The sequence below is a fragment of the Ptychodera flava genome, chromosome 6 (assembly GCF_041260155.1).
Source record: "Ptychodera flava strain L36383 chromosome 6, AS_Pfla_20210202, whole genome shotgun sequence".
NCBI lineage: Eukaryota > Metazoa > Hemichordata > Enteropneusta > Ptychoderidae > Ptychodera > Ptychodera flava.
The window spans coordinates 24,209,379-24,236,402 of NC_091933.1; the positions used below are offsets into that span (position 1 = coordinate 24,209,379).

At 36.0% G+C, this 27,024-nt stretch overlaps 2 protein-coding genes across 2 annotated transcripts in view; one reads left to right on the forward strand and one right to left on the reverse strand.

Moving 5' to 3' along the window:
• The window catches only part of LOC139135264 (golgin subfamily A member 6-like protein 25), a 50,961-nt gene that overhangs the window by 795 nt on the left and 23,142 nt on the right, over nucleotides 1-27,024 (forward strand). The window contains exon 2 of the mRNA XM_070702565.1: nucleotides 14,637-14,709. The gene's annotated coding sequence lies outside the window, so the exon portion shown is untranslated. The remainder of the gene's footprint in view (nucleotides 1-14,636; nucleotides 14,710-27,024) is intronic.
• The window catches only part of LOC139135261 (uncharacterized), a 30,507-nt gene continuing 18,222 nt past the window's right edge, over nucleotides 14,740-27,024 (reverse strand). Inside the window, exons 2-3 of the mRNA XM_070702559.1 lie at nucleotides 18,564-18,739; nucleotides 14,740-16,299 (exon numbers count right to left, since the gene is read on the reverse strand). Of these exons, the coding sequence (XP_070558660.1) occupies nucleotides 18,684-18,739 (56 nt within the window). The 3' untranslated portion in view covers nucleotides 14,740-16,299; nucleotides 18,564-18,683. The remainder of the gene's footprint in view (nucleotides 16,300-18,563; nucleotides 18,740-27,024) is intronic.

Consider the following 27,024-nt stretch of genomic DNA (forward strand, 5'->3'; position numbering starts at 1 on the left):
ATTGACAACCTGACTGCCATCTTCGTTTGCCAAGTTCCCTTGTCCGGGCAGCTGGATGACCCCCGATCAGTAGTTATTGGGAAGTAAATGACCCGTGCGAGCATACTAGCCAGCGCACGATGACCAAAGTTGAACATATGGAGTTGGAGTGTTACCTCCATGTTATTGGTAACATCAATATTGTCAAAATCAAGGTCCCTCCCAGACTGAAAGATCCGTCACTCGAGGACATTCCCTACGCTCCACTGAGAGAGGGGAGCGTAGAGAGCGCCCTCGAGCGACGGGTCTTCCAGTTTAGGTCCCTCCTGGGTCCCTCCACACACATCGACAAATAGGCACAAAGGCATAGGGTCACTTAATTTTCATAAGTATTCGTCCCATCAAAAAGCACTTTAAGTGTTAAAAAACTGATTAAAAATGATTAGCTGCATGATTGCATTCTCTGAATTGAAGTCATTTAACTGTAAATCCGAATAAAAGTATAATTATCTGCCACATTATGTTAAACATCTTGCCTTGGCAACTCTGAGGCTTGTCTTCTTATAAATTGAGCTCACTGAAGGCAATGAACAATTCCTATTACTTACATATTAGAGATATAGCAACTTTTGACAGAGAAAATATTTAACAGTTACCGTATTTGTAAATACTACTGTGAAAAGTGAACTAATACTTTTAGGTGAAATTCCAATATCATAATTGTTGTCCACAACAGTGAACTTTCAAACACCCTTATTTGAATCAAGTACATTTGTATCAATTGTCAAACACCTGTAAAAGCACAGATTTAGCTAGTTTAGCATTGTAAAAAGATTATTGAATAGTTTTCTCATCGACTCCAATGCATTTCAGTGAAATTCTAAAATCAAATCTCAAATGCACACACATCAACTTTTAACCACCCTAGTATAATCAAGTACTTTAAAATGAGTTTTCAAATGTCTATAAATACACAGATTTAGCTTATTTTATATTGGAAAAAAAATTATTCATAGTTTCCTCACAGACTACCATGTGTAGTGAATCAACATTTAAGTGAAATTCCAAAGTCAAATTTCTTGTACACAAATCAACTTGGAACCGCCCTAGTCTAGCAAATACTTTACTGTAAAATGAATTATCAAATGCCAGATTTAGCTAGTTTTGTATATATGGAAAAACAATTATTCATAGTTTCCTCATAGACTACCATGTACAGTTAATCTAGATTTCGGTAAAATTCCAAAATCAAATTTCTTGCACACACAACGGCTTGGAACCACCCTAGTCTAGTCAAGTACATGTGTATCAATTATTTAATCTCAATAAATGCACATGCAGATATAGTTAGTTTTATACTTCAAAAAACTTTTTCATATATTCTCTCATAGACTTCCATGTACATGTATCTTCAGTGAAATTCCAAAGTCAAATTTATTGAACACATATGCACTTTCAACCACCCTATTCTTATCTAGTACAATAATGCCCATTATCCAACATCTACATATGCACAAGTATAGCAAGTTTTCCAATAAAAAATCATTCAGTTTTATCATAGACTCCCATATAGTGGATGAACATTTTCGGCGAAATTCCAAAATCAAATATTTGTGCACATACGAGTTGTAACCACTCTATTCCAATCCAAGTACATTTATGTCAATTATCAAACATATGTAAATGCATAGATATTGCTAGTTTTGTCTTGAAAAAGTAATATATAGTTTTCTCATAGACTACCATGTATAGCGAATCAACATTATCCATTAAATCCAAATATCAAATTTTTGTACACACACACACTTTTAACCTGCCACTGCAATCAAAGTAGATCGACATGAATCATAAAACATGTGTACATGCACAGATATAGATCTTTTTTATGGGAAAATGTTGATAGTTTGCCCAATACACTATGATTTGATATTTAGAATGAAGGACTATATGAGCCACATTTTGTCTTCTCCTATTGTTGAAAAAATATGGTGTCACCCTCCCAAAAAGACAATTGCATGAAATTTCATGACTCCTTCAAAAATTCTTGCACAAAACACTTGCAACCAACCTGTAATTTCTGTCCAATCCCTTTGAGGGGGCCCTGGATTTCAAAATTATAGCAAGTCAAAAGGGGAGATATGAACATGAACGCATTGTGAGCTTGTTAGAGGGGTCATTTGAAAATATCCTAGAATCTTTTTTGGGATCCTATCACCCCTTCCCCCTCCAGAGGTGTTTGCGTGTGCAGCTGTACTGCAGCAATTGGGGGGTGTCATGAAATTTTTGTCATATTTTCAACCCGGGATCGGGAGTCATCAATTTTTTGGTGCTATGGGTTTGGGGTTCAATTATTTTGAAATGCAACGTACGTCAGCACCAGGAAAAATTTGCTGGCCCACCCGGCCATCATAAATAAATGCTCCCTAAGGAAGTCTTCATTATTAACTGTCAGGGGTCGGAAGGATGGGGGTGGGGGGAGGCCAGGTTATTTGAAAAATTATGAACATAGAGCAGGAAGGGGCAGTTTTGTAAAAAGTTAACAAGTATATGGGGAAATGCACTTGTGATAGTTGTTCAAAGTATGTCGACTCACACATTTTTAATGTCAAATTTTCAAAAGTTTCTGTTGTAGGCTATCAGGCGGGTCTAGGGAGATGTGGACCCCTCCTGACTTCCCATGTATTCACTGTTTTACAGGTGCCTGGTCATCAAACACATGCACCTGTTTATGATGATGCAGTTTAACTTATCTGGAGGCCTAAAACTGTCTGTGTATATACACTGATATACTTGCATGCCCTTCATAATTGTTATATCTCACTGCTGGAGGATACTGGTTGAATTTTATCAGACATCAAATGATTAAATGCACCATTAATGTACAGCTTTAACTCCTATCCTGCCAGGTAGTATTACTTTACAATATTCAAAGTCAAGAAAAAGCAGTGGTATGGAGTATTTTCACCTTTTTGCCATTGGTATGTGATAGCAGGTCAGTAAAATACAGTATGTATGTTTTCAGTATACCATATTTGTGCCAGACCGTCAAAGGGGACATCTATGCCTTATCGTTTTTAAACTTAAACATCTGATGAACATGGCAGGGTAAGGGTTAAAACTGTAACTTGGCAAAGTAGACGTCAGATGTGATTTGATGATGTTCTAGATTATTACCAACAAACTTTGAATGACAGCAGCATGGCACAGTATCAGACTTTATCAGCCATTCCATCTGTTTGCAGATGGAAAACCTCTTTCTGATATTGTACGTAACTTCTTGAAACTTTCAAAAGACTTGAAACGATACGTCATATTTTTAAAAATCTTTTAAAAAAGTGTACACTTTATTTCAAAATAAAATGGCAAGATTATTCCTTTTTCTGCAAAATAGACAACAGAAAATGCTGATTCAGCAGTTTCTTTTCTTTCTTGATAAATATATCATTATATGTACTTTCAGTGTGAGATCAGCAACACAAACCTTTCCTCATACAGTCTAAACTTTCTCATACACTAATATTGTATAACTATACACTGCAGGATATAGTCACACTTAGGTTCCCTATGTTTCAAGTTGAGGACTGAAAACTTCTTTCTGTATATATAAAAGCAGTGAGAACTGCATACATTAAACTCAAATGATGTAACACATTTCTGTAAAATGTATCTCCAAAAAGTATAAACACTGGAAACATTACCTGTCTACTCACTTTATCCTCTACAATACATATGCAAAAATCAGAAAAATTTCATTACTCACTGACAAGTTTTATGTCTTTGTTAAAATCACAAAAAAATAAAAATTCCTGTTTGTAGTGGGAAAGTGTGGGGCAGGGGCACTTCAGGACTGTCTCACTCTAAGAGATGGGAACCTCTTTTTTCTGTTTAATTACTTTGTTGTTATAATTAATCAAAGATCAATAATTGTAACGACATTCCGCATTCTGTAGTCGTGACTTAGTAATATAAAAAGTGAATTCGCTTGCAGTAATAGAATATAGAAGAAATTTGCTAATAATGTAAATTTGGAATGATTCAACATGAATTTGATCTAAATATAAGCTTAACATTTGCGTATAAGGCTCTAAGTGCCACTAACTGAGTTGCATCAACTGTCAGGTCTAATATGTAACCTTCTTCGGTTATACATATTATAAAATATACATATAGACAGAGCATGCCAAATTTGCCTAAACAAACAAGTAGAAGATGAGATACATTTCTTTTTTCATTGCAAAGGCTTAGTAACACAGACGTTAGACATGATTTTTACAGTAACTAAACTAAACATTTGCAAAAACAAGACGCACACAAGATCTTATAAGCATCTTTAATAGGACAGATAATCCGTGGCAAAACGTGTCCAACACTTTTCATTTGGCCTCGCTTTTAAATGTAAAACGGAATAAAGACACCTTTTCTGTTTTACATTAAAACGTGATAAAACGCTAACTTGCCTTTAAGCCCGTTTTCGTTACGTTGCTACGCATTCCGAATAAATTATAACAAAATAAGGGTACCCCTCTTGCTAAACGGGGGGTCTAATTGCGTCCATTCGTTTGATCGTGACTTATTTCAATAAAAGTACTAGACACTCGAAGCAAAGATTTTCAAGTGGCTATGCCTAGGGGAAAAACAAAAAAGCGGCCCTTTTAATTTTTCCTTTCAATGCTTTTCAAATGAAAACTTCATTTTGCGGTGTATATAGGATGTTCTGCCCACTGTTCATGTACTGTATGAGATTCAGTCTGTCCTGTTGTATGCCTAAGGTTCAATGTATCAAGCACAAAAACCATTCAGTTTGCAACAATGTAGCAATCTAATTAACAAGTACAGACATGCTATTAAAGGTGTCTATCGTTCACTACAGAGTGCGACGTTTCGCAAACAGCTTAGATCAGATCAGTGCAAAAAACAACGATTAGCGGGTTAAATTGGTTGGAGGTGTGTTACCACATCATAATAACGTCGATGTTCTATTATGTTGGGCGGTTTTCCGTAAAAGCACAAACGCATGTGCGCCGTTTTTGCAGGCATTGTAATTTAAAAAGGAAAAACAACAGATTGCAGCCCGCAAAATAGCGCATCCGATATGTGAATAGAGAAAAAATTGCAGCAAGCCTGCGTCTTGAGTTGAAATGTGCTGAAGTGCGGATTTCAGAATTGTCACGACCGACACACGCGTGCATGTGTGTGTGTGCGTGTGTGTAATATGACATGTTGAATAGTTCGGGTATTAAATAAAAAACCTGAAGAAAATATGTGTTTACTAGTAAATTCTTTGTTTTGCGTCCGCTCTTCAAAGGTACGTGTACGTTGTAAGTGGTAAACACAGGTTAAGGCACAGTATAGCTGTAACTTTTGAAATATTTCCAGTATTTTTGTTCTGTGTGTTATTTAGTGTCTTCTACTCCCGCTTTGATATTAATGTGCCAAGGATTCAGCTTGTCACCACAGTCAATATATGCATTACAAGCAATATTATTGTTGACAACTAACTTTTAGTCCGGACTAAAAGTCAAATCAACAATAACATGGCACTGTACAAGCATACATACTTCGTTGAGAACCTCTATACTTGGCACTTGGTCGTGTTTCAATGAATAAAACAAGAAATAGAAGTTGTTGAACAGGACAAAAAAAAGTGAAATAATCATCAAAAGTTACAGTTACTGTGCCTTTAACCTTGTAAAAGCTAAGCAATAATGTCTTGTTCAAATGAAAACTTCACACCTTCCTCGAAAACCTTAAACAATCCTTGGGAATGGATGCATGATAAATAATTTATTCCTGTTGCCTTTAAAGTTCACCTGACTTAAAGGTTATGACCTTGGAGTCCCCCCCATTATAAATTTGAGCTCGCGCCAAATGACACTTTCGAGGTACCTTTTGAAAATGTTCTCGAACTAATCTGGGATGCAAACGTATGCAGGGTGTTCCTTAAAGTGGTAACTTCCAGGGGTATTTTTAGACATTTCGGCAAACAACTAATTTGCTCAACGCGGCAAAAAATTTACAGTACGGTTGGATAGGAAGTGGCTGGCTGTCTGACGTTGGTGGCGCGGTGTGTTACCATATTCGAATAAAGTCATTGTTCTAATTGTTTGGGGCGTTTTTTTTTCCGCAAAAAAAACACGTAAATATACATATTCACCATTTTACACAAAGGGCAAATTATATCAAAAATGGATTGCAGCCCGCAAAATAGTGCATCCATCCGGAGTTGAGTTTTTATTGGCATATTTATTTCACTGTTGTCAGCCCATTGGCTTATAATGCCTATCCACGACTCCAAACTTGAAGTTTTAATTTTTAAAAAGTGCATGGTAAACTGGGCTGGGGGTAATAGCGTTTGACCTCATCCCCTCCCCCCCCCTGCCCCCCATCATAACTTTTTGGAAGTGCTAAATCCGACCACTTTTCATTATCAACAAACGGACGTTACCAACGCTCGGGAAACTACACAATGGACACAAATTGAATGAACCGTGGCGAAAGAGTACCAGTAGGCCTCCGCCTTGGGCTGGCTTGGTACATGCCAAACTGAATTATCAAAATGTGCGACTTTGAGCAAAGTTATCGAATACAGTCAAGCTGCCTCTCTATGTAGGCGCGTCTACTTGACCAGTTTTAATTACGTCCCTTAAAGTTGCAACACTTTTTGTGAGTCCCACGCGGCGTCAGTTCCGGACATTTCATCATCAGAATTTTAAAGTTTGCTACATTCCCTCGGCCAATTGAGACAAAATCTTCGATAGAAAAGGCTATTTTTCATGCCTGGCGCTACAAGTTGCATCTTGGGTCAACCCCATCCATCATACCACGTACTTTTGCAATCTGTTGAAATCAGTGCTTATTCTCTTTCAATTTGGCGGGAACTCAATTTTAAGTTGCTCAATGTCTGCGTAAACAAAATTTGGACAAATATAACAAGTTCAGCAATTAATTGTTACATTGTAGCAAACCTAAGTAATTAAATGTGCGTACAGTTCATGTACTTTGCATAGAACACCCATACATTAACACTGAAAGAGAAAAAGATTATTTGAAAATGAAAACACAAAAACACCACATTTTCATGTTTTCTTTTCCCTAGGCATAGACACTCGAACATTTTTGTTTGGAGTGTCTAGTGCTTTAAGCACTTAACAGGCAGTCACGATGAAACGAAGGGACGCAATTAGACCCCCATTTGGTGAGAGGGGTACCCTAATTATGTTATAAATTTTTCGGAACGAGTAACAACCTAATGAAAACGGGTTTAAGACCAATTATCTTTTGATGACCTTTTAATGAAAAACATAAAAAAGTGTCTTTATTCTTTTAATACATTTGAAAACGAGATCAAAAGAAAACCGTTGGACGCGTTTTGCCACGGATTACAGATAAAGCATTATTATAGGTATGTGAATTGGGAAAATACAAATTAAACTCAGACAAGAAAAAATGAAAAAAAACAAAGTAAAATATTTATGAAGCTGTAATATATTAGCCTCATATATAGATATTTATATTTATATATACATATATATATATATATAGTCTTTCGTTATTGACTTTGTAAAACCTTTATTGTACTTTATGATCAAGATCCCAACTGGGATACGATTTCAATCCGTGGCAAAACGCGTCCAACGGTTTTCCTTTGATCTTGTTTTCAAATGTAAAAAGGAATAAAGACACTTTTTATGTTTTTCGTTAAAAGGTCATCAAAAGATAATTGGTCTTAAGCTCGTTTTCATTAGGTTGTTACTCATTCCCAAAAATTTATAACATAATTAGGGTACCCCCTCTCACCAAATGGGGGTCTAATTGCGTCCATTTGTTTCATCGTGACTGCCTGTTAAGTACTTAAATCACTAGACACTCCAAACAAAAATGTTTGAGTGTCTATGCCTAGGGAAAAGAAAACATGCAAATGTGGTGTTTGTGTGTTTCTATTCTCAAATTATATCTAAGACTTTCTCTTTCAGTGTTAAAGTATGCGTGTTCTATCCAAAGTACATGAACTGTATGCACAATAATTACTTAGGTTTGCTTCAATGTAATAATTAATTGCCGAACTTGTTATATTTGTCCAAATATTTGCGCCACTTTTGTTTACGCAGACATTGTGCTACTTAAAATTGAGTTCCCGCTAAATTGAAAAAAAAATTAGCACTGTTTTCAACAGATTGCAAAAGGTGGTACAACTAACCCTTTTGAGTTATCTTTTAAAAATGTTCTCGAACTAATCTGGGGTGCAAACGTATGCAGGGTGTTCCTTAAAGTGGTAACTTCATGGGGTATTTTCAGACATTTCGGCAAACAACTAATTTGCTCAACGCGGTAAAAAAATTATGGTACGGTTGGATAGGAAGTGGATGGCTGTCTGACGTTGGTGGCATGGTGTGTTACCATGTTCGAATAAAGTCATTGTTCTAATTGTTTGGGACGTTTTCCTTCCGCAAAAAAAAACACGTAAACATAAGTATTCACCATTTTACACAAAGACAAAATATATCAAAAATGGATTGCAACCCGCAAAATAGTGCATCCGCCCGGAGTTGAATTTTTATTGGCATATTTATTTCACTGTTGTCAGCCCATTGGCTTATAATGTGCATCCGCGACTCCAAACTTGAAGTTTTAATTTTTAAAAAGTGATGGTAAATTGGGCTGGGGGAAATAGCATTTGACCTCCCCCCCCCCCCCCCCCCGTCCCTAAGGGAGCCTTCAGTAATTACAGGGGGGTGGGCCGGGGGAATGGGGGGGGGATCACTTTTTAGAAAACAGTTCAAGGGGGAGGGTCACTTTTTATAAACCTATCTTGGGGGGAGGGTCACTTTTGACAGAAGCTGATATTATGGCCAAAACTTTGATTGTCCGTGTGATATTTCCTAAATAGGAAATCACCAACAAAATACGCACACACTTATAGACCGCCATGCTTAGTGAATTGACATTTGGTGAGATTCCAAAATCAAATTTCTTACACAACCATAGACTTGTAACCACTCTAGTCTAATCAAGAACAATAATCTTAATAATCAAGCATACATAAATGCACAGATTTATCTAATTTTGTACTGAAAAAAAATTATTCATAGTTTCATCATAGACCCCAATGCATAGTGAATCAACATTTTGGTGAAATTCCAAAATCAAATTTCTTGCACAACCATGGACTTGTAACCACTCTAGTCTAATCAAGAAAATTAATATCAATAATCAAGAGTACACAAATGCAAAGATTTACCTATTTTTGTATTGGAAAAAACTATTCATAATTTCATCATAGACACCATGGATAGTGAACCAACTTTTTAGATGAAATTCAGAAATCAATTTCTTGTACACAAATGTTCATTTTACTTCCCTATTCAAGCAAAGTACATTTAAATACATTATCAAACATATATAAAATACAGATATAGCATGTTTTGTGGGGGTAAATTGTCAATAATTTGCCTGATAGACTCCCATGTATTATGATTTGATATTTTTGGATGAAGCACTAAATCAGCTACATGATTTGCCTTCTTACAGTTGCACAAAATATGGTGACCCTCCCTAAACTGTATGAAATACCATATCTCTTTAAAAATTTTTGCGTGATAAATTGCGACTGTCCCTCCAAAAACACCAGCCCTCCCCTCTGTAATTTGTCCCTAACATAACAATTGAACCAATTGTTATGTAAATTAGCTGATACTGTACTGTTTTAGTTATTCCTGGGGAGAAAACCGCAGTGGTTGGGGGTGGGAGGAGGGTCAAGTTTTAGAGTGTCGGACAAGGGGAGGGTCACATTTTAGACAGGAGGATTTGGGGGAGGGTCACATTTTACGGTACAGGTGTTCGTGAAATTCCCCCGGCCCACCCCCCCTGTAATTACTGAAGGCTCCCTAAACAGAACTTTTTATAAGTGCTAAAATCCGACCACTTTTCATTATCAACAAGCGAACGTTACCAACGCTCTCGGGAAGCTACACAATGGACACAAATTGAACGAACCATGGTGAAAGAGTATCGGTAGGCCTCCGCCTTGGGCTGGCTTGGTACATGCCAAACTAAATTATCAAAATGTGCGACTTTGAGCAAAGTTATCGAATACAGTCAAGCTGCCTCTCTATGTAGGCGCGTCTACTTGACGAGTTTATTTAAACGTCAACAACTTTTTGTCAGTTCCACGGGGTGTCAGTTCCGGACATTTCATCATCAGAATTTTAAAGTTTGCTAAATTCCCTCGGCCAATTGCGACAAAATCTTCGATAGAAAAGGCTATTTTTCATGCCTGGTGCTACAAGTTGCATCAAATCAGGCCAACATTTCTCACGTGACTGAAAGTTCCGACTTAGGATTGGACAATTTTAAAAAGTATCATGTACTTTGGATAGAACAATCATACTGTTTTTGTAAGCCACTTTCCCTTTCTTACACTGAAAGAGACAAAGATTATTTGAAAATGAAAACACAAAAACACCACATTTTCATGTTTTCTTTTCCCTAGGCATAGACACTCGAACATTTTTGTTTGGAGTGTCTAGCGATTTAAGTACTTAACAGGCAGTCACGATGAAACGAATGGACGCAATTAGACCCCCATTGGTGAGAGGGGGGCACCCTAATTACATGTATGTCATAAATTTTCGGAATGAGTAACAACCTAATGAAAACGGGCTTAAAACCATTATCTTTTGATGACCTTTTAATGAAAAACATAAAAAAGTGTCTTTATTCCTTTTTACATTTGAAAACGAGATCAAAGGAAACCGTTGGACGCGTTTTGCCACGGATTGATTTCAATAAAGGCTTACTTTACCGGTGGTAGAGGGGTCTGCCATAATAACACACTCATACATACATACATACATACATACATAGATAAATACATACATACATACATATACAATACATACATACATACATACATACTGTATATATGCATACCCTATATATTCACATATAATAATATGTATCTACATGTGTATGTGTGTGCACATGTGAGTGCATGTGTGATATGGCAGAGGGAGTTCATGCAAAGAATTTCAAGTCGGCAAGGTGAGGTTATTGAAAATTGACCCATGAGAAAAGTGTTACCCAAAATTTTAGAATGCCTGAGGCATTATTTTTCTGACCTTGATCATTTGCACAGCCACTTGTCAGCCAGGGACATATGGAAAAGCCAAGTACCCTTGGCACATGCATACATATAGATATACCAGTTATGGGACAGGTATGAGGGTTCATGGTGTAAGGAAGGGGGGCGCGCTTGAGCTAAGGTTTCTTGCTTGGGGTAGGGGAGGGGTTAATCAGTCAAATTCTGAGTTTGGGATGAAGCAATTCAATACCAACCATTGTTTCAGCAGACTAAAAGGACAGACATGTTTTTTTAATTGTGAATGTTAAGTCATGCAGTGTACATCAGCAGAATTTAATGCATGTATGAAAGCACATGATTAAAAAGTGTCAAGCGCTGCATGTATACAACTTGAATTGCGAAGCAGCTGCAACGCTACAAAAGAAATCATTGCCAGCTTGTCAATTATGTTAAATGTACAGCTAATAATGTCATACCATTCATAGCCTTCCATTACTGCTAATGAAGTTTGGGAAGTGATTTCTGGTACATAAATCATCAAAAATTACTTTTGTAATGATCCATACATCTGTCGGCTAAACGTTTGATTTATTAACTGCTACAGTATATACTTGGTAAGGCATAACGTCATCTGTCCGTGTGGGTCAAAATGCATTGCAGCTAGTAGCGTAGATCTAAAAAAATCTCTTCATTCACTTTTGTCTGTTACAGAATAACCGTATACAACAATTCTTCTCTGAAATGAAAGAATTAAACTTTTGCTCAAACTTACCTAAATGAACTATTAACCAATCTCTTACCAAATCAAGAATAAAAATCAGGGGTCCATGCAAATTTTGGAACTAGAGAAGCAAATTACCAAACATTACTGATACAGTAAAACCTGTCTAAACCGAACCTTTCAGGGACTGAGAAAATTGTTCGGTTTGGAGAGGTGTTCAGTTTATAGAGGTCCTTTTTTTCATAGAGTTCTATTGGAATGGAATTTGAAAATGGGTTCAGTTTAGACAGGTTTCCAGTTTAGACAGGGTTCAGTTTAGACAGGTATCACCGTATTAGAAATTCAAAATGGCATCCTTGTGTTAACTCTATTGGGAAAAATAAAATTTTCGATTGTTGAAAAACTAAGACAGTGAAAATTTTTTTACTCCAACAGTTTAAAATGAGCTTGCTCACACTACAGGTGGTAGCTCGAAGAATTGTAAAAGTTTGAGAGTGCGGCAACCTGTCACTGAAGCGCATTCAACCATAAATCATCACTGACCATTATTGAATCCCACTAAACCATGTACAGGATGGTTAATGAAATATGATTACAATATTTCAGACCAGTCACAGACTGAAGCTTTCTTTTCCCATTGTACTTCTATGTGTATTTTTATTTTGAGGGGGGATGTTTTTGTTTATGCCGCTCTAAAATACCTGCTGGTCAGATCAGTTTACTTTAGTACCTCCTGACAAATGCAGTAGTTAGAAAGAGAGTTTTCTACTGGATGTCAATGGCATGCATGCATGGTTAGATTATCGGAAACAGTGATAGAATTGCCTCATTAATATATAAATGACCCCTCTAGACTTTGCTGGTCCTCCCCCAGCAATAATAACTGAACACTCCCTAACATAAAAATACCGCAATTATACGGTGTCGCTCAAATTTGATCAGAATTGGTACATACCAAAGATCAACAATAAGTGTTATTTCTATCTGTTCAGTGCAGGAAAATTATACGTTGATGTTATGACAATTTCTGCACAGTACAACCAGAAAAACAACAAGAAACATTTAAACCAGAAAATTAAGAATGACAAAAGTAAATAAGGTCTGAAACTTTAGGTACTGAAGGTCAACTTTAGCAACATGCATAGCAGAGAATCTTTCAACCATGGATGTACAAAAATAGACATCCATGGTTTCAGCAGATCTGTTAATATGTCACAGTTCATAAACAATAACAGGAAATGACCAATTAGCTGTTTCAGTTAATTACTGCTACCACTCCCAAACATAATAGGTAGTACGTACCCTGCATACAAATAGGTTAAAGCTCAAACTCCTCTTATTCACATGTGTGGGCTAGCTGATTCAGTTCACTGCCACCACTCCTGCACACTTGCAGGATTTCCCTTTTTCTTACCTCATTTGCACATTTTTGACACTGACGTGTTCATTTGAACAAATTCACAATATCTCAACCCCTACATCTCCCTGTACACCAAATACTGAGACGGTAGCTTTGGCGGTATGGGAGCCTTTGTGTGTGACGGGCATGCATCTGCACATACATACCCACAAATATACAGACATACAGATGCCACCGACTCATCATATAAGCTCTTTTTGGTATTTATATATAGAACCAAATATGAGCTAAAAAGTTGACAAAACATATCAGTGAAAAAACTGTTAAAAAGTGAAAAAGCTGCATGTTGCAAACACAGTTTGTTTTCAAAGCAATATTTCTCATCAAATATGACAAGGAAACCCCCTAATACTGTTTATTTTCAAAAAAGCAGAGACTCTAAAGTCTAGTATGAAAGCAGTAGTTTACTTGAAGGATAAAGTGGGTGTCTATTTCAGTTAAAAAACCTCAATTTTGGTATTAAAGGGACAAAGTCGGCCATTTTTTATGAATTTGTTTGATACGAGACACTATTTATATTGTTTGACATGTTGAAAGATAAATGCAATGATATTCGACCTAGGTTTTAGACACGATACATTTAATTTATCTTAAACCAGGGTCAAATATATGCATGGTCACCCATTCATTCAGTATCTTTCAACATGTCAAACAATATAAATAGTATTTCATATCAAACAAATTCATGAAAAAATGGCAGACTTTGTCCCTTTAATGATAAATATTTAGTAAAAAAGTTTTGTTAAATAGCATTTAAAGAACATAATGTAAAAAATTTCAGAAAATTTGACCCGGCCAGAGTTAAATTCTTTGAAAATCTTGAAATTGGGAGAAGAAAAAAGCCAGGAAATCAAGTGATTTGCATACATTTGCATAAATTAACACTTCTTTATCACGCAACTTATGACTCCTTGACAAGCTAAAAGGTGAACCCGACCAATATTTTAATCTTGGGTCAAAGGCCTGCCGGCGTCAGATTGTCTCGCAAGGAAATCTGCTTATTAGATTACAATTTCAATGGAAAACAAAAGGCTGTGACACTCCATAAATCCTCTTATAGACTAAAACAAACTTGATCCCGGGGATCAAGTCCCTGGCCTTTAACAAATTAATTAAAACTGAATGAATATTTGCAAAAAAGTGATTTTTGAGTAAAATACGCTGTGTTGGGTGCAGCGCCCCTTAAGATAGTAATACAGGAACAAAACAGTCAGAGTAGTTCAATTATCTTCTTATCCACAGAGTTTATCATAACATCCCTTGATTTGCAGACTTGTACTTCATTCCTTTTTGTGTCACATCCTTGTAGGCTATCACGAACAAACTTTTCCCATTCTCTAGCTGTGCACAGATTCTTAAATTTTGAACTTTCAACTCATTTTTGATATGATTCAATACCATCATTAAATCCAATTGTTTTTTTTATTCCTTTATAGTAAGAGAATCAAGAATCAAGAATCAAGGCCCTGATTTCACTCAGTTTATTTTTAAGAAAAATTCGTGTTTACGGTAAGAAATAACACACTTAATCTGACAACATTGACATTTCATCTCACGGGTGACACCGTAGTTTTATTATTGTAAATGTAAAATGTAACATTTTCAGCACCAGTTAGTCGTCCTTGTCAAAGTATACAACAGTGTACCCTCTGCACTTTGTAAATTCCTGAACTAGTTCAGTCAATTTAAGAATTTTTTGATACTTTCTTTTAGTCAGCACTTCGTAATTGTAACATTGTCTTGAGTCAATTTAGGGCAGTCAGACTAACACTGGCATGTCACATTGGCTCACAGGACATCTGGTCAACAGTCAACCAGTGACTGCATAAAGTGTTCCTTATAAAAATAGATGAAAAGCTCATTAATGCTCATCAAAATTGAGATGCTACATATATTCTTACGTCACTTAAAAGGAAAAGCATCAATATTATTTTCATGGCTATGGCTATGTGTAACTTCAGTATTTCTTTAAAATGAAAAGACAGTCTTGAAGTCATTACAAATATATTAATAATTATATTCAGTTGTATGGGAGTATCCGAGTTTCAGGATGTCTGAAAATCCATCCTATATAACTTACACACGGTTTAAGAGGTATATTTCCTTTCTTGTCACACACACAAAAAAGAAACACACTTTAATTGCTGCACACATCCTCATCACTGCTGTACTCTGAACATAAGAGAGGTAGCATCAGAGAAAACACAAATTTTACAAACAAAACTCATGGTGGCGCTCTAGCTATCAGTTGGACTACCACTGCAAAGCACAGGCAGTATTCCCTGCTACAGTCTATCTTCAATAAGGCAATTAGTGAGACTGTAGTTTGTAGTCAAGCTGACTCTCAACAAAGTGCAGCTAATAATTTTGAGCAAGAATGTTGCCAACTTTTATCAGAATGACGCAGTAAATGTCTTGTAAATTGGTGTATCATAATGATCATACTCCATATAGAGGATAATTCTTGGATGGACGCATAATATAAATTCAATGAAAAAATAAAGTATTCTTGACTATTAGAAAGCATATGGAATGAAACGTCCAGAGGCAATATCAGGACCTTTGCATTACACCTTTCATGTAAAAATTTCTATACAACTTGTTTGTAGGTAAATTCTAATAAGTCATTGTACAGAGTCTTCAAAACCTAACGAGATGTGGGCAGTTTTATGATTTTGGCATGCAGAAGTCTTAATGGCAAGACTTTTTTCTTTCCTTCAGGTCAACCCATCATGTGCTATTTCATATTTCAGTGTTATCATCTAGTATCCTGGCAACCATGCAGACTGGCTCTGTCATCTGAGTTATAAAAAGGATGCAGATGAGAAGACATGTCAGCATCATTTGCCTTGCTGCGATATGCCCTGTCATTTTTTTCATGATTCACTTCATGTGCCGAAAATCATTAGCATTCCAAAATGTTTGCTCTAGTGCATGCATGGGCTTCCTGTCGAGGTCATCCACGGATGCCTGACAACAAACCGTCTTCATATCTTATCATGACAGTGGTAATCAACATCTCCGATGGCTGTACCACCACCCCTTGACGAGGCTGTTTTCATCCAAATTGCCTCAATCAAGTGTCCTGCGCCCGGGATCCTGCGATAACAAGAATACAGGAAATTATGGTGTATCAGAGTCAATAGAAAAGAACTTTCACTAAAACACATAGGAGTTTTGTGTGAGGTCGTAAAAAAGGTCATGCCAAGTCAGTGATATTTATCTGTTTGTATGCTTTATCTGTTTGTGTACCATTCTTTGATCATTAAGGATTTTGTTGGAAGGAGAACTACTTTGCAGCACGGTATTTCTCACTCACTATTTTTTTTCAATCAACAACAAAAAGCAGCTGCAGTGATTTGTACACAAGCTTTGCCTTTCTTCCTAGCTGATCTCTTCAAGCAGACATGCCCATATCAAATCTATAGTCTGTGCAATATGTTGTCCTACAGCAAAGTTGCAGGAATTGTATTTCGCAACAACAGGGATTCAACATTTGGAAAACGTGCCGCACAAACACGAGCTGAGATGAGGTTTAGATTCAAAATCTGGCAAACACTGGCAAAAACATATCAACTTTGTGCTGGCTCATAACCCCTGAAAAAGGAAGAGCCACAGAAAAATCATGATTAATTTTCAGAGGTCTTGTGAGGTGCCTCATGGCAAATACTTAGGCATGAATAAGTTCTTGCACATTTCTGTACCTTGGAATTAAAATGCATCAACAACTTCAACTTTTAAATTTTTGCCAATACTTTGAAGAGCAAAATTTTGAATTGACGCTTTTTTGTAAAGTCATGAGAGGAAAATGGGAGTTAATGCAAATTTCTTAATTAAAACAAATTGTCGTAACAATGACTTTTTTAGTGTTACAAATGACCATGCGACAAAATATCAGTTACCAATATCCATAATAAAAATAGTGGAAAACTGATTTGCTCTTCAGCGTTCAAATATGTCTGTACAGCCTTAGCGAAAAATGAGAAGATTACTTTAAATACTGAAACCAAAACAGTACACTTAATACTTACTCACTCACTCAATCACTCAAAACTGACATTATAGTTACTACACAGAATCAAGATACAGGATGGTGGCCACCATGAATTTTCAAATGGCGATACATTTTAGACTGCTTTCCTCGATTATAATGGAACAAATTTTCATTGTGCAATATCTGTGATATTTCAGTTTGAAGGCATATATATTTCCTTTATATATTTGAGACTGAAGCCACAGGCAGGAGAACAAATGGTTATCATTGTTATCAGATGTACCCAGCAAACAATTACATTTAATAGATTGAAGTTTTAATATTGAAGAAGGTTACAAAATTAGGCCATTGTCGCTGCAAAAATGAACATAATGCAAAGATATGGCAAAGAATTGAGACCGAGAACGATGCAAGTGTGTACAAAGTGATATTTTTAGATACTGCATTTTCCAGATCAGCCTCAAATCAGCAAGATGACTGTATGCAAGCAACAACTGCAGCAATTTTATTCTGTTATCTACAGACACAAAAGTTGTAAATTTTTAAAACCCTTTTTCTTGTTAAAAGTTTAAAAATTAATCAGTGGTTTGAGGGCAAAATGTAAAGAAACAATGGACGGCCTGATTTTTTGATTGCTATAGGCAATCTTACTGACAAGAGCTACACTGAGATACAGTGAATTCAAAATATTGTTCCATTTTAAACAAATTTCCATTGAAACCATTGTGAATTCAAAATATTGCTCCACTTCAAAAATTTCCCTTTTAGTTCACATCTGTGGAGGGACTGTATGTAATACAGTGCCTTGCACAGTGACTCCCACTTTATTCATTTTGAGTTTTTTCATTTTTTGGGCATTTGTTATAGATAAATACTATTAGATAACAAAGATGTAATGATGGCTTCTGCGATGCAATTTTCTTCATATGAATACACAATGATTTTATCTGTTGATATTAATGAACAGTTAAGTGGGTTTTTTTGGCAGAGTGTCCTAAAGTATACAACTGTAACAATTTTATGAAGAAAAAAGTAAACACTATTGGAAAAGTGGTTTCTGAGAGGAATTTCGACAAAAACATGAGTAGATTTTGCCAATAGAGTCTACATTTAGTAATTTCATCACAAGTTGAACAAATCTGAAAAAAGGCTAACCCAGGCTAATAAAAGTGGCGTTTCAGGGCGATATATGGCAGACCTTGACCGCGATAACAACATATTTGACAGCTCCATGATCTTTGTAGCTGATCTTACGTTAACTAAGTTGTCATATATTGGACACAGAGCCATCCTTTTGTCACAGGAGAAATAATGGCTCTGTACAAATGAAGAGACACAGTATGAGATAAGCAAATGAACATTTGTGTACCTTGACACTCAGTGCAGTGGCTGCTCCTCTTGGGTTTTACAACTAGGACAACACTGTTGGGCTCTCTCATCACCATAGCAACTGAACAATTGACTTTTCTTCTTGCAGGATGGCGTAGATTCAGCTTGCAGTTACAGATGTTAGAATTTCGTCATCATCAAAACAGTCATCAAAATCTGTTGTAAAATAAATCAAATCAAAATGTCAAACTTTAGAAAAAGTATCGAGAATTTGCATTAAGTTTTGTTTCAATGTGATAATTACACATGATGGGAAAAAAATCAATGATTGTTGTTCCAAGATCTATACATATCTATTAAAAAGGAAGGAAAAACCATCTTTCTAATCACTACAGAGGGTTGAAAAAAGATTTCTCTCTCGAAAGCTACCTTCATGTTATAAAAAACCCAGATCACAGATCAGCCCTGTGCAAGTTACGCATTAGTGCACATACTACACATAGAAACAGGAAGATATAGAAACCTTGATGTCATAGACAGAGCATGCCCAATTGCCAAAACAAACAAGTAGAAGATGAGATACATTTTCTTTTTCATTGCAAAGGATACACAGACATTAGACATGATTTTTTCAGTAAACTAAACATTTGTAAAAACGCATTCAGAGGCACACAAGACCTTGTAAGCATCTTTTCAAGGACAGATAAAGCATCACTATGTGAATTGGGAAAATACATACATACATGTTTTAAACTCAGACAAGACAAAATGAAAAAGACAAAGTAAACTATTTATGAACCTTTAATATGTTGACCTCATGTATAGATATTTATATTTATATATATATTATATATACTCTTTCATTGTTGTTTTTGCAAAACCTTTATTGCACTTTATGATCAAGATCCCAACTGGGATACGATTTCAATAGTCTTACTTTTCTGTACATGATGACAGGCACTCAGAACAATCAGTCGAAGGCAAATGTTTTGAGCTGAACTTTCCAAAAGCAAATACACAAACACTTCATTTCATTGCGATGCAATGTTTTAGCCAGAAAAATGAGATATTTCATTGCGTTTTCAAACTTACAATAAAACATATACAATGTAATATCTCAACTTCGATCTTAACTCTCTATCCTGATTATGCTTGCCAAGATGCATCATGTATGACCGGGCTTTAAACTGAATTTTATCTTTCCTCGATTTGTCTTTTATGTACATCTACCTAGACATGAATTTTCCATTTCTAAAACTACAAAAACATGTTAAATTATGAAAGCATTTACATGATGATTTCCACATTTCCAGTAGTATTTGCGTCACCCAAGCCCACATGTGGCTTAATTCATTGTCAATGGATATAGTGTGTGCTTTACAGAGAATAGTGGATGCATGTTGCAAAGTAGAACTATCAAATATTGACGGATATACGCAACCACAGTCCCTCCACAACAGTACTGTGACGCAACACTGGTAATACTCAAACATCTTCATTGTTGGCAGTATATTCCCTGCAGACTGTATACAGTTTCCACATTAGACACAATGGAGGTTTATCAGTAATCTGACATTTTGGGGAGTTGCCAAATTAGTTGATCCCCATTCAAGCTCAGTCTTAGCAGCAAAGCTAAGACAAATGCCTCATGATGAGACAATAATCTTGGAGGGAATACTGTTGACAAACTGGGGATTACAGGTAATGGTATACGCCTCAACATAGCAGAGTACTGTGTGTGCCTGCCAGCAGAGTAACAATTAAGTTATCTCTGCCACTGACCATAGGGCTACTGCAGTACTGTTTAATATGAATCAGTTGGAAATTTGATATGCAGTCCTACAGCAGTAGTGTTCATTGAGAATCAATTGGAAATTTGATACACAGCCCTACTGCAGTACTGTTATCAAAATTTGATGCACAGCCCTACTGCAGTAGTTTATCAAAATTTGGTGCAAAGCCCTACTGCAGTACTGTTTATCAAAATTTGATGCACAGCCCTACTGTAGTAGTTTATCAAAATTTGATGCATTCTAAGCCCTACTGCAGTAGTGTTTATCAAAATTTGATGCACAGCCCTACTGCAGTAGTGTTTATCAAAATTTGATGCACAGCCCTACTGCAGTACTTTATCAAAATTTGATGCACAGCCCTACTGCAGTACTATTTATCAAAATTTGATGCATAGCCCTACTGCAGTACTGTTTATCAAAATTTGGTGCACATGCAGCCCTAATGCAGTAGTGTTTATTAAAATTTGATTCACAGCCCTACTGTTTATCAAAATTTATTGCAGCCTTACTGCCGCGTCCACTGCTCGTTGAGAATAAGTTGATAATTTGATACGCATGCCCTACAGCAGTACAGTTCATTGAGAATCATTTGAGAATTTTATACACAACACCATGGTCATGTGATATCATTTGCCTTAAATTGTTATTAATGAACAATACGGTACTGCAATATTGTTCATTAGGATTCAGTTGGAAATTTGACAGTTCTGCTCTATCGCACTACCGGTATTGTTCATTAGTGACAATTTAAGGCAAATGGTATATCGTATCAACAGATTACATGACTATTAGTCTTTTAATAATATTATTAACTTAGTGCTTTTCATTTCAAGAAAGAGAAACCTATAGCTATATTACTTGAATGATATTGTCCCTTGTACAAAACTGTAAAAGGACTGCAGTTAGGACTTTTTTCAGCAGTTTAAACGCAAAGGAACGACACGGAGACAAGTGTTTGGCCGAAATCCGGGGTTATGCATGTACTGCCATGGCGGGGGCAACGAGGCGTCATAGCGGCCTGGATGGCGGTACCGGGTTATTGGTACCGTGCATCGGGCAACGTGCTACCAGTCACCCGCAGCAGATCTCATGACAGTCGTGACCCCCCTGGAACTTTATTATGTAAAGTTAGCGATATAGAGACATACAGTATCTTTTATTGTGAGCTGCTAGCCTGCAGCGAGGCTTTTTTTTTTCTAGTGGAGGGTGGGTGGGAATTTTGTGGTGTGAACTTGAGTGTGGCAGAAGTTGAAATGGACGATCTGTGGCTTTGATCATACTGATATGCGCATGGATAATGACGTGGCAAGGGTGACGCAAGTTGTGTAGATAACGGTAAATATGAAGGCGGTTGGTAGATAAGGTTACGTCTCCAGTGCATCCAGCAAGCAGTAGAAGTAGTGGTGCATGGTGACCCATACTTAGCAAGGTCTAAACCCTTCTCCCCGTGTCCCATCAGACGTTAACAATGATTATAGCAAAGCCATAATCACCCATTTTTGGTCTGTCTTAACCACTTAGTTTTGTGTTTCTAGAATCAAACATACGTTTTGTTGATGGCAAATTTTACCTACTGATCATGTTCTACACCAAACCTACAACACTGAGACCTTTCTATGACCGTTCTTCTTGTTAACCCTTTGCACCCTGACCTCCTGGTGACCTATGACATCATACAGACATTTATTTCCGAGCCAGGTTCAAAGGTTTAAGATTGGTACTGGATAACATAATCTACCTGGATATGAAAATTAATGAAAAACTGCATAATTCATACAAATCATTTTGACAAAGTAACCAAAACTTCAGTACACTGTAAGAGATTCAGCAAAATCTAATCTAATATTTGAAAGAGGAGTTACTTTAAAAAGTAATGATAAGAAGTTTTCATGTCTAATTAAAGCAGAAATCATAACTAAAAATGAATATGCAATATCATGTCTCAGATTTTGACGTTTGTCAAATTACATTAATTTTAGTAACAAGGCAATGAGAAAGATTTGAGAGGGTTTAGGAAGACAAGTGCAAATTTGAGAGAGAAGTTGATCCTCTCTCAACGTTCACTCTTGGAAAGTTAGTTTATGGAATGTCTTGGATGAAGCGCTGAAAAAACACACAACCTTTCAAAATTATCAACTTCTGGGAAATGACATGATTGAATTTTGAATTTTGGAAATGAGTGAACAGACGTTTGGACAGAGTAACAAGCAATTATGGAATGTAATAAGTCTAATTCGCTCTCCCTTCTTTAAAATATTTCCGTTTGTGCATCAAAAAAACCGTCCATTGTCATTTTATGACTATGTGTTACGGTTTTCAAATGGTGAGTTTGAGTAGAAGAAAGTGTAAATGCATGTCTCGTAACTCTACCATTTTAATCGGACATTCAAACTTTAAAAATGCAGTGTCAATGACACTGTCCTCCCATTTTGCAGCGATACTAACTACTAGTACACACATGACATTGCATTCTTACAGGTTGACTAAGAAAATTCCATTGCAAGTCCAAATTAATCTTATACCCCAGCAATATGAAATGCTCCATCTCATAATGACTTTTACACGTCTGACAGAAAACAACCCTAGGATCAAGACTATCATGTTTTACAGCAATCCAACTAATACTTTGGGAGAAAATGATTTTTTGACAAAAAATGGGAAAAATTGCGCCCAAAATACAAATATGAAAATTTCACCACAATTTGAACAAATCTGACAAAGGCCAACCCTAGGATCATACATACAAGTTTTCAAGGCAATGGGATGAGTGCTTTCAGAAAAGATTTTTGACAAAAACGGGAAAATCGCCCAAAAAATACAACTTTCAAAATTTCACCTCAATTTGAAGAAATGTACCTTAAGTCACTATAAAGAGCCTGCATACCAAGTTTCAACCAAATCTGGCCAGTGATTACAAAGTTTTAGCATTTTGCAGGATTTTTCCTTTTTTCCCTTCTTCTTCGTTTCTTTCAACAAATTCACATCTCCACCCCTCGATGCACCTGTCCATCAAATACTAAGATGGTAGGTGCTGCGATTTAGGAGTTTTTAATGTCGACAGACATACATCCGCACATAATAACTAACATACATACATACATACATACATACAGACAGACCATAGACCCTCCAAAAAACGCAGGTCTATGAACAAACAGACAGACAGACAGACAAACAGATAGACATTCATACATGAATACATTTATTTTTACAGCTTTTAACCTCCAACAGCCGACCAACTTAGCTTGATCAACTTGATACTACTGCTTATAATAATATAAATGAGAGTTAATTACATTCTAATTAAAGTAAACAAGATTTGCTTATCAACATTTACGTCATAAAAAACAGCATATCTGTCAGGTTATAAAGAATCTTCAGCTGGTTATCTTTATCAGTATTTCATCCTATTAACCAAGCACATTTTAACTTTCAAATTAACATTGCAAGTAAGTTCTGTTGAATAAGTTGAGCCTGTAGGTACTCAGAGAAAGCACACAGAAGAGACAAATGTTTGAAACTTAAGAAGTTCAAGGTCATCAAAAGCATTATAAGGAATCATGTAACACTTTCATTGCACTGTTTACACAGATTGCATAATTGCTATAAATAGCACATAAGGAATCTTACAGTCCAGCTTTACCATAAAAACCCTATCACTTTGACCACTCTTTTAATTGATCACTCTATTTTTTTCCTCAAAAAGTAATTTTATTTTATCCTTACCAAGTCAACCATAAATGGAAATTGGAACTTTCTCTATCTCTATTTATGTGACCAACCTACCATGACAAACTATTATGAGCAATTTCTTTTAGATAACATACAGAGCACAATATATGACGGTTCAGAATATGTCAAAGTTGGGATTCAGGAAAGTTGCCTTTACATGTTTTAATCCTCCAAGATGGTAAGCATTTCACCATGAACTGTCAAAAAAGTTGAACTTTCTAATAATTCTACACTAAAATTATTTTGGCTTTGTTGATATCCTCACTAATTCAATTATTTAAAATCATATTAATTATTTTTTCTGGGTAAATTGATAGGATTTATACAGTACAAGAGTTACTTACAATGTAGTCAAATTCAGTAACATCAATTACCGTCTAACATTGCATCATTCCTATAAATAGCACCTCAGCCTGGAACAGCACAATCATAATCTGCTCATTCACACAGGCAGTACTTGACTTTGAATGAATGACCTACTACATTTCACCTATGTACCAAATTTGAAAGCATGACAAAAGTACCACAAAATTTGCAAATTTCAGCTTGAATTCAGAGAGTCATCTTCAGGTCACTCCTAGGAACCTGCACACCCAATTAGAAAGTAATGGCATACACAGTTTCAAAGAAGATTTTTAAAACAAAAATGGCAAAAATTGCCCAAAAATACAAATTTGCAAATTGTGTTATAATTTTGATGAATTCTATTTTGAGTTTTCACAAGGTACCTGCATGCCAAATTTTAAAGCAATCCAACCATTGGTTTAAGAGGAAAAGATTTTTTACTAAAATGGCAAAAAAAGAAAAAAAATTCATTAAAAATAGAAAGCATCAAATATTGACATCAAATCTATATGTTTAAATGAGTTGGACCCAAGGTACCTAAAACCCAAATATGACAATGATCAGATGAGTAGTTCCTGAGTTATTGATTTTTGACCATTTTCGCTTTTTTTTCTACCTCATTAGCATATCTATGGGACTAAAAAGTTCATTTTAACAACGGCACATCTACATCATATATGGCATCACTACACAAAAATCAGCTCAATACGTGCAGCGGTTTTTGATTTTGAGTTTTTGCGTTGGACGGACAGACATCCATACATCCATACATACATACATACATACATACATACAGACAGACATCTCACATACAGACTTTTTTCAACCATATAACCTCCCAATTGCCATATATGTATGGCAAATGGGAGGTAAAAATGCATTTTCAATTGGGTCTTCCACTTGTGGGGCTCGTTTTAAAGCTCATGGAGTTAATACACTTTTCACTAGCTTAGTTTTCTGAAAGTCAAACATGTTTTTTTCCCAATAGTGACTCCCGCAGCAAGACCAGTTGTATTACGGGAACATGCGGCGGATAATTCATAGTCTCTGGGGGAAAAGGCACACGAATGTCATATGGCATAAATGTGAATCTGATAGAATAATACATTACTGGAAATATGGCAATCACCTACCCACTTAGTTTTACGGACAATTTCACTTAGAATTTCATGGTAAAGCCAATGTGCCATATGGTCACATCATGCATTATGACTTCATTTTTCATACAATGAAGTTCTTTTTCTGAAGCAGCAGCAACAGCATTTTTAATGCCAATCAATTTGTGAAATATTTTGGTAAGATTAATATTTGCAATGTCATGTATTTTCAGCATGTAAAGCAGCAAATACAATTTACACTAACAAAGAAATTAGAGTGATTACCACCTTTACAATCAAATTTATAATATTTCAGAGCTCTATTATTAGCTGTAACTTGTCACACATTTTCTTTTTTTTTGTTGAAAAAAACAGTTTTCTGTTTTTCTTCCAAAATCACGTCAGGATGCCTTGTGTTCAACTTGTCAATATAAATACCCTGTACACCAGGTAATGTGTTTGTTGGGTTTATACTTTGTGTTTCATTATATTTTAGGGATAAATAAGGAAAATGCATTTGTTTTGTTGAACAGAACTGGTGAATATAAATCAAGAGTAACAGCTATTGTCTCTATGGTAGGACAAAGCCTCTGAAACAACATTTCTGGACATGCAAAATTTTTACATACTATTCTGTGCTGCTGCTTAGATTGATTCACTTTGAAACATGCTGACTGAACATTTCACACCATCTTGTTCTTGTGAAAATTGGAAATGTCATTTTTTCCCAGTAGAGTGAACACACACTTTATCTATCCTTAAAGTTGATTAAACAAACTTCTGGCACAGAACTGTTGTATTACCAAGACTGTTACTGGAACAGCAATGCGTTATTAATGGAAATCATATGCACCGACTGTTTTGCAATTTTGCGTCCTGTATTCATCCAGCTGACACATACCAACAGTTCACGCAATGTTTGATAGCTTCGTGGTCTTCCCTGCCTCTGTGATTATAGAATATCTCTTTCACATTCATTCTTTTGGTTCAATGGCCACTTGACAGAAAAATGAATAAGCATGCCACAAGGGGATGGCACACTGAGCCGCCAATTAGTATGTTGCTATGACACAATTCTAGACATATACCAAACAAAAATTGGTCATATGCAGATAATGGAAAGTTGAAAAGCTGAAACTATAGAATTGAAGCACGTACTCGATTCTATCCATTTGCATGTTAACTCTGCAAGTTTTTTCTTGACATTTAATGTTCATCTTACTGTCAGCTTCTTCACAAAAGTGTCTCAGTTCAACATATTAATCTGATAAAACACAAACATGGCCTAGCTGCTATCTTGAAAGAAAGAATATGTTATACAGAAATCAAATGAGAAATAGTAGCGGTCGATATTCTCTTTTCAAATTTCATTCTGGGATAATGACAGTTACGCTTATTATGACAGCGTCGATATGACGAAAGATAACTTCATTGACATAATCAATGATTAGAGAATAAAAATTTTGGTTTTAGTTTAGGCAAACTGCATGGTAGCTGCATTGTTCATTGTCTTGAACAAAAAATGGCACGTGTT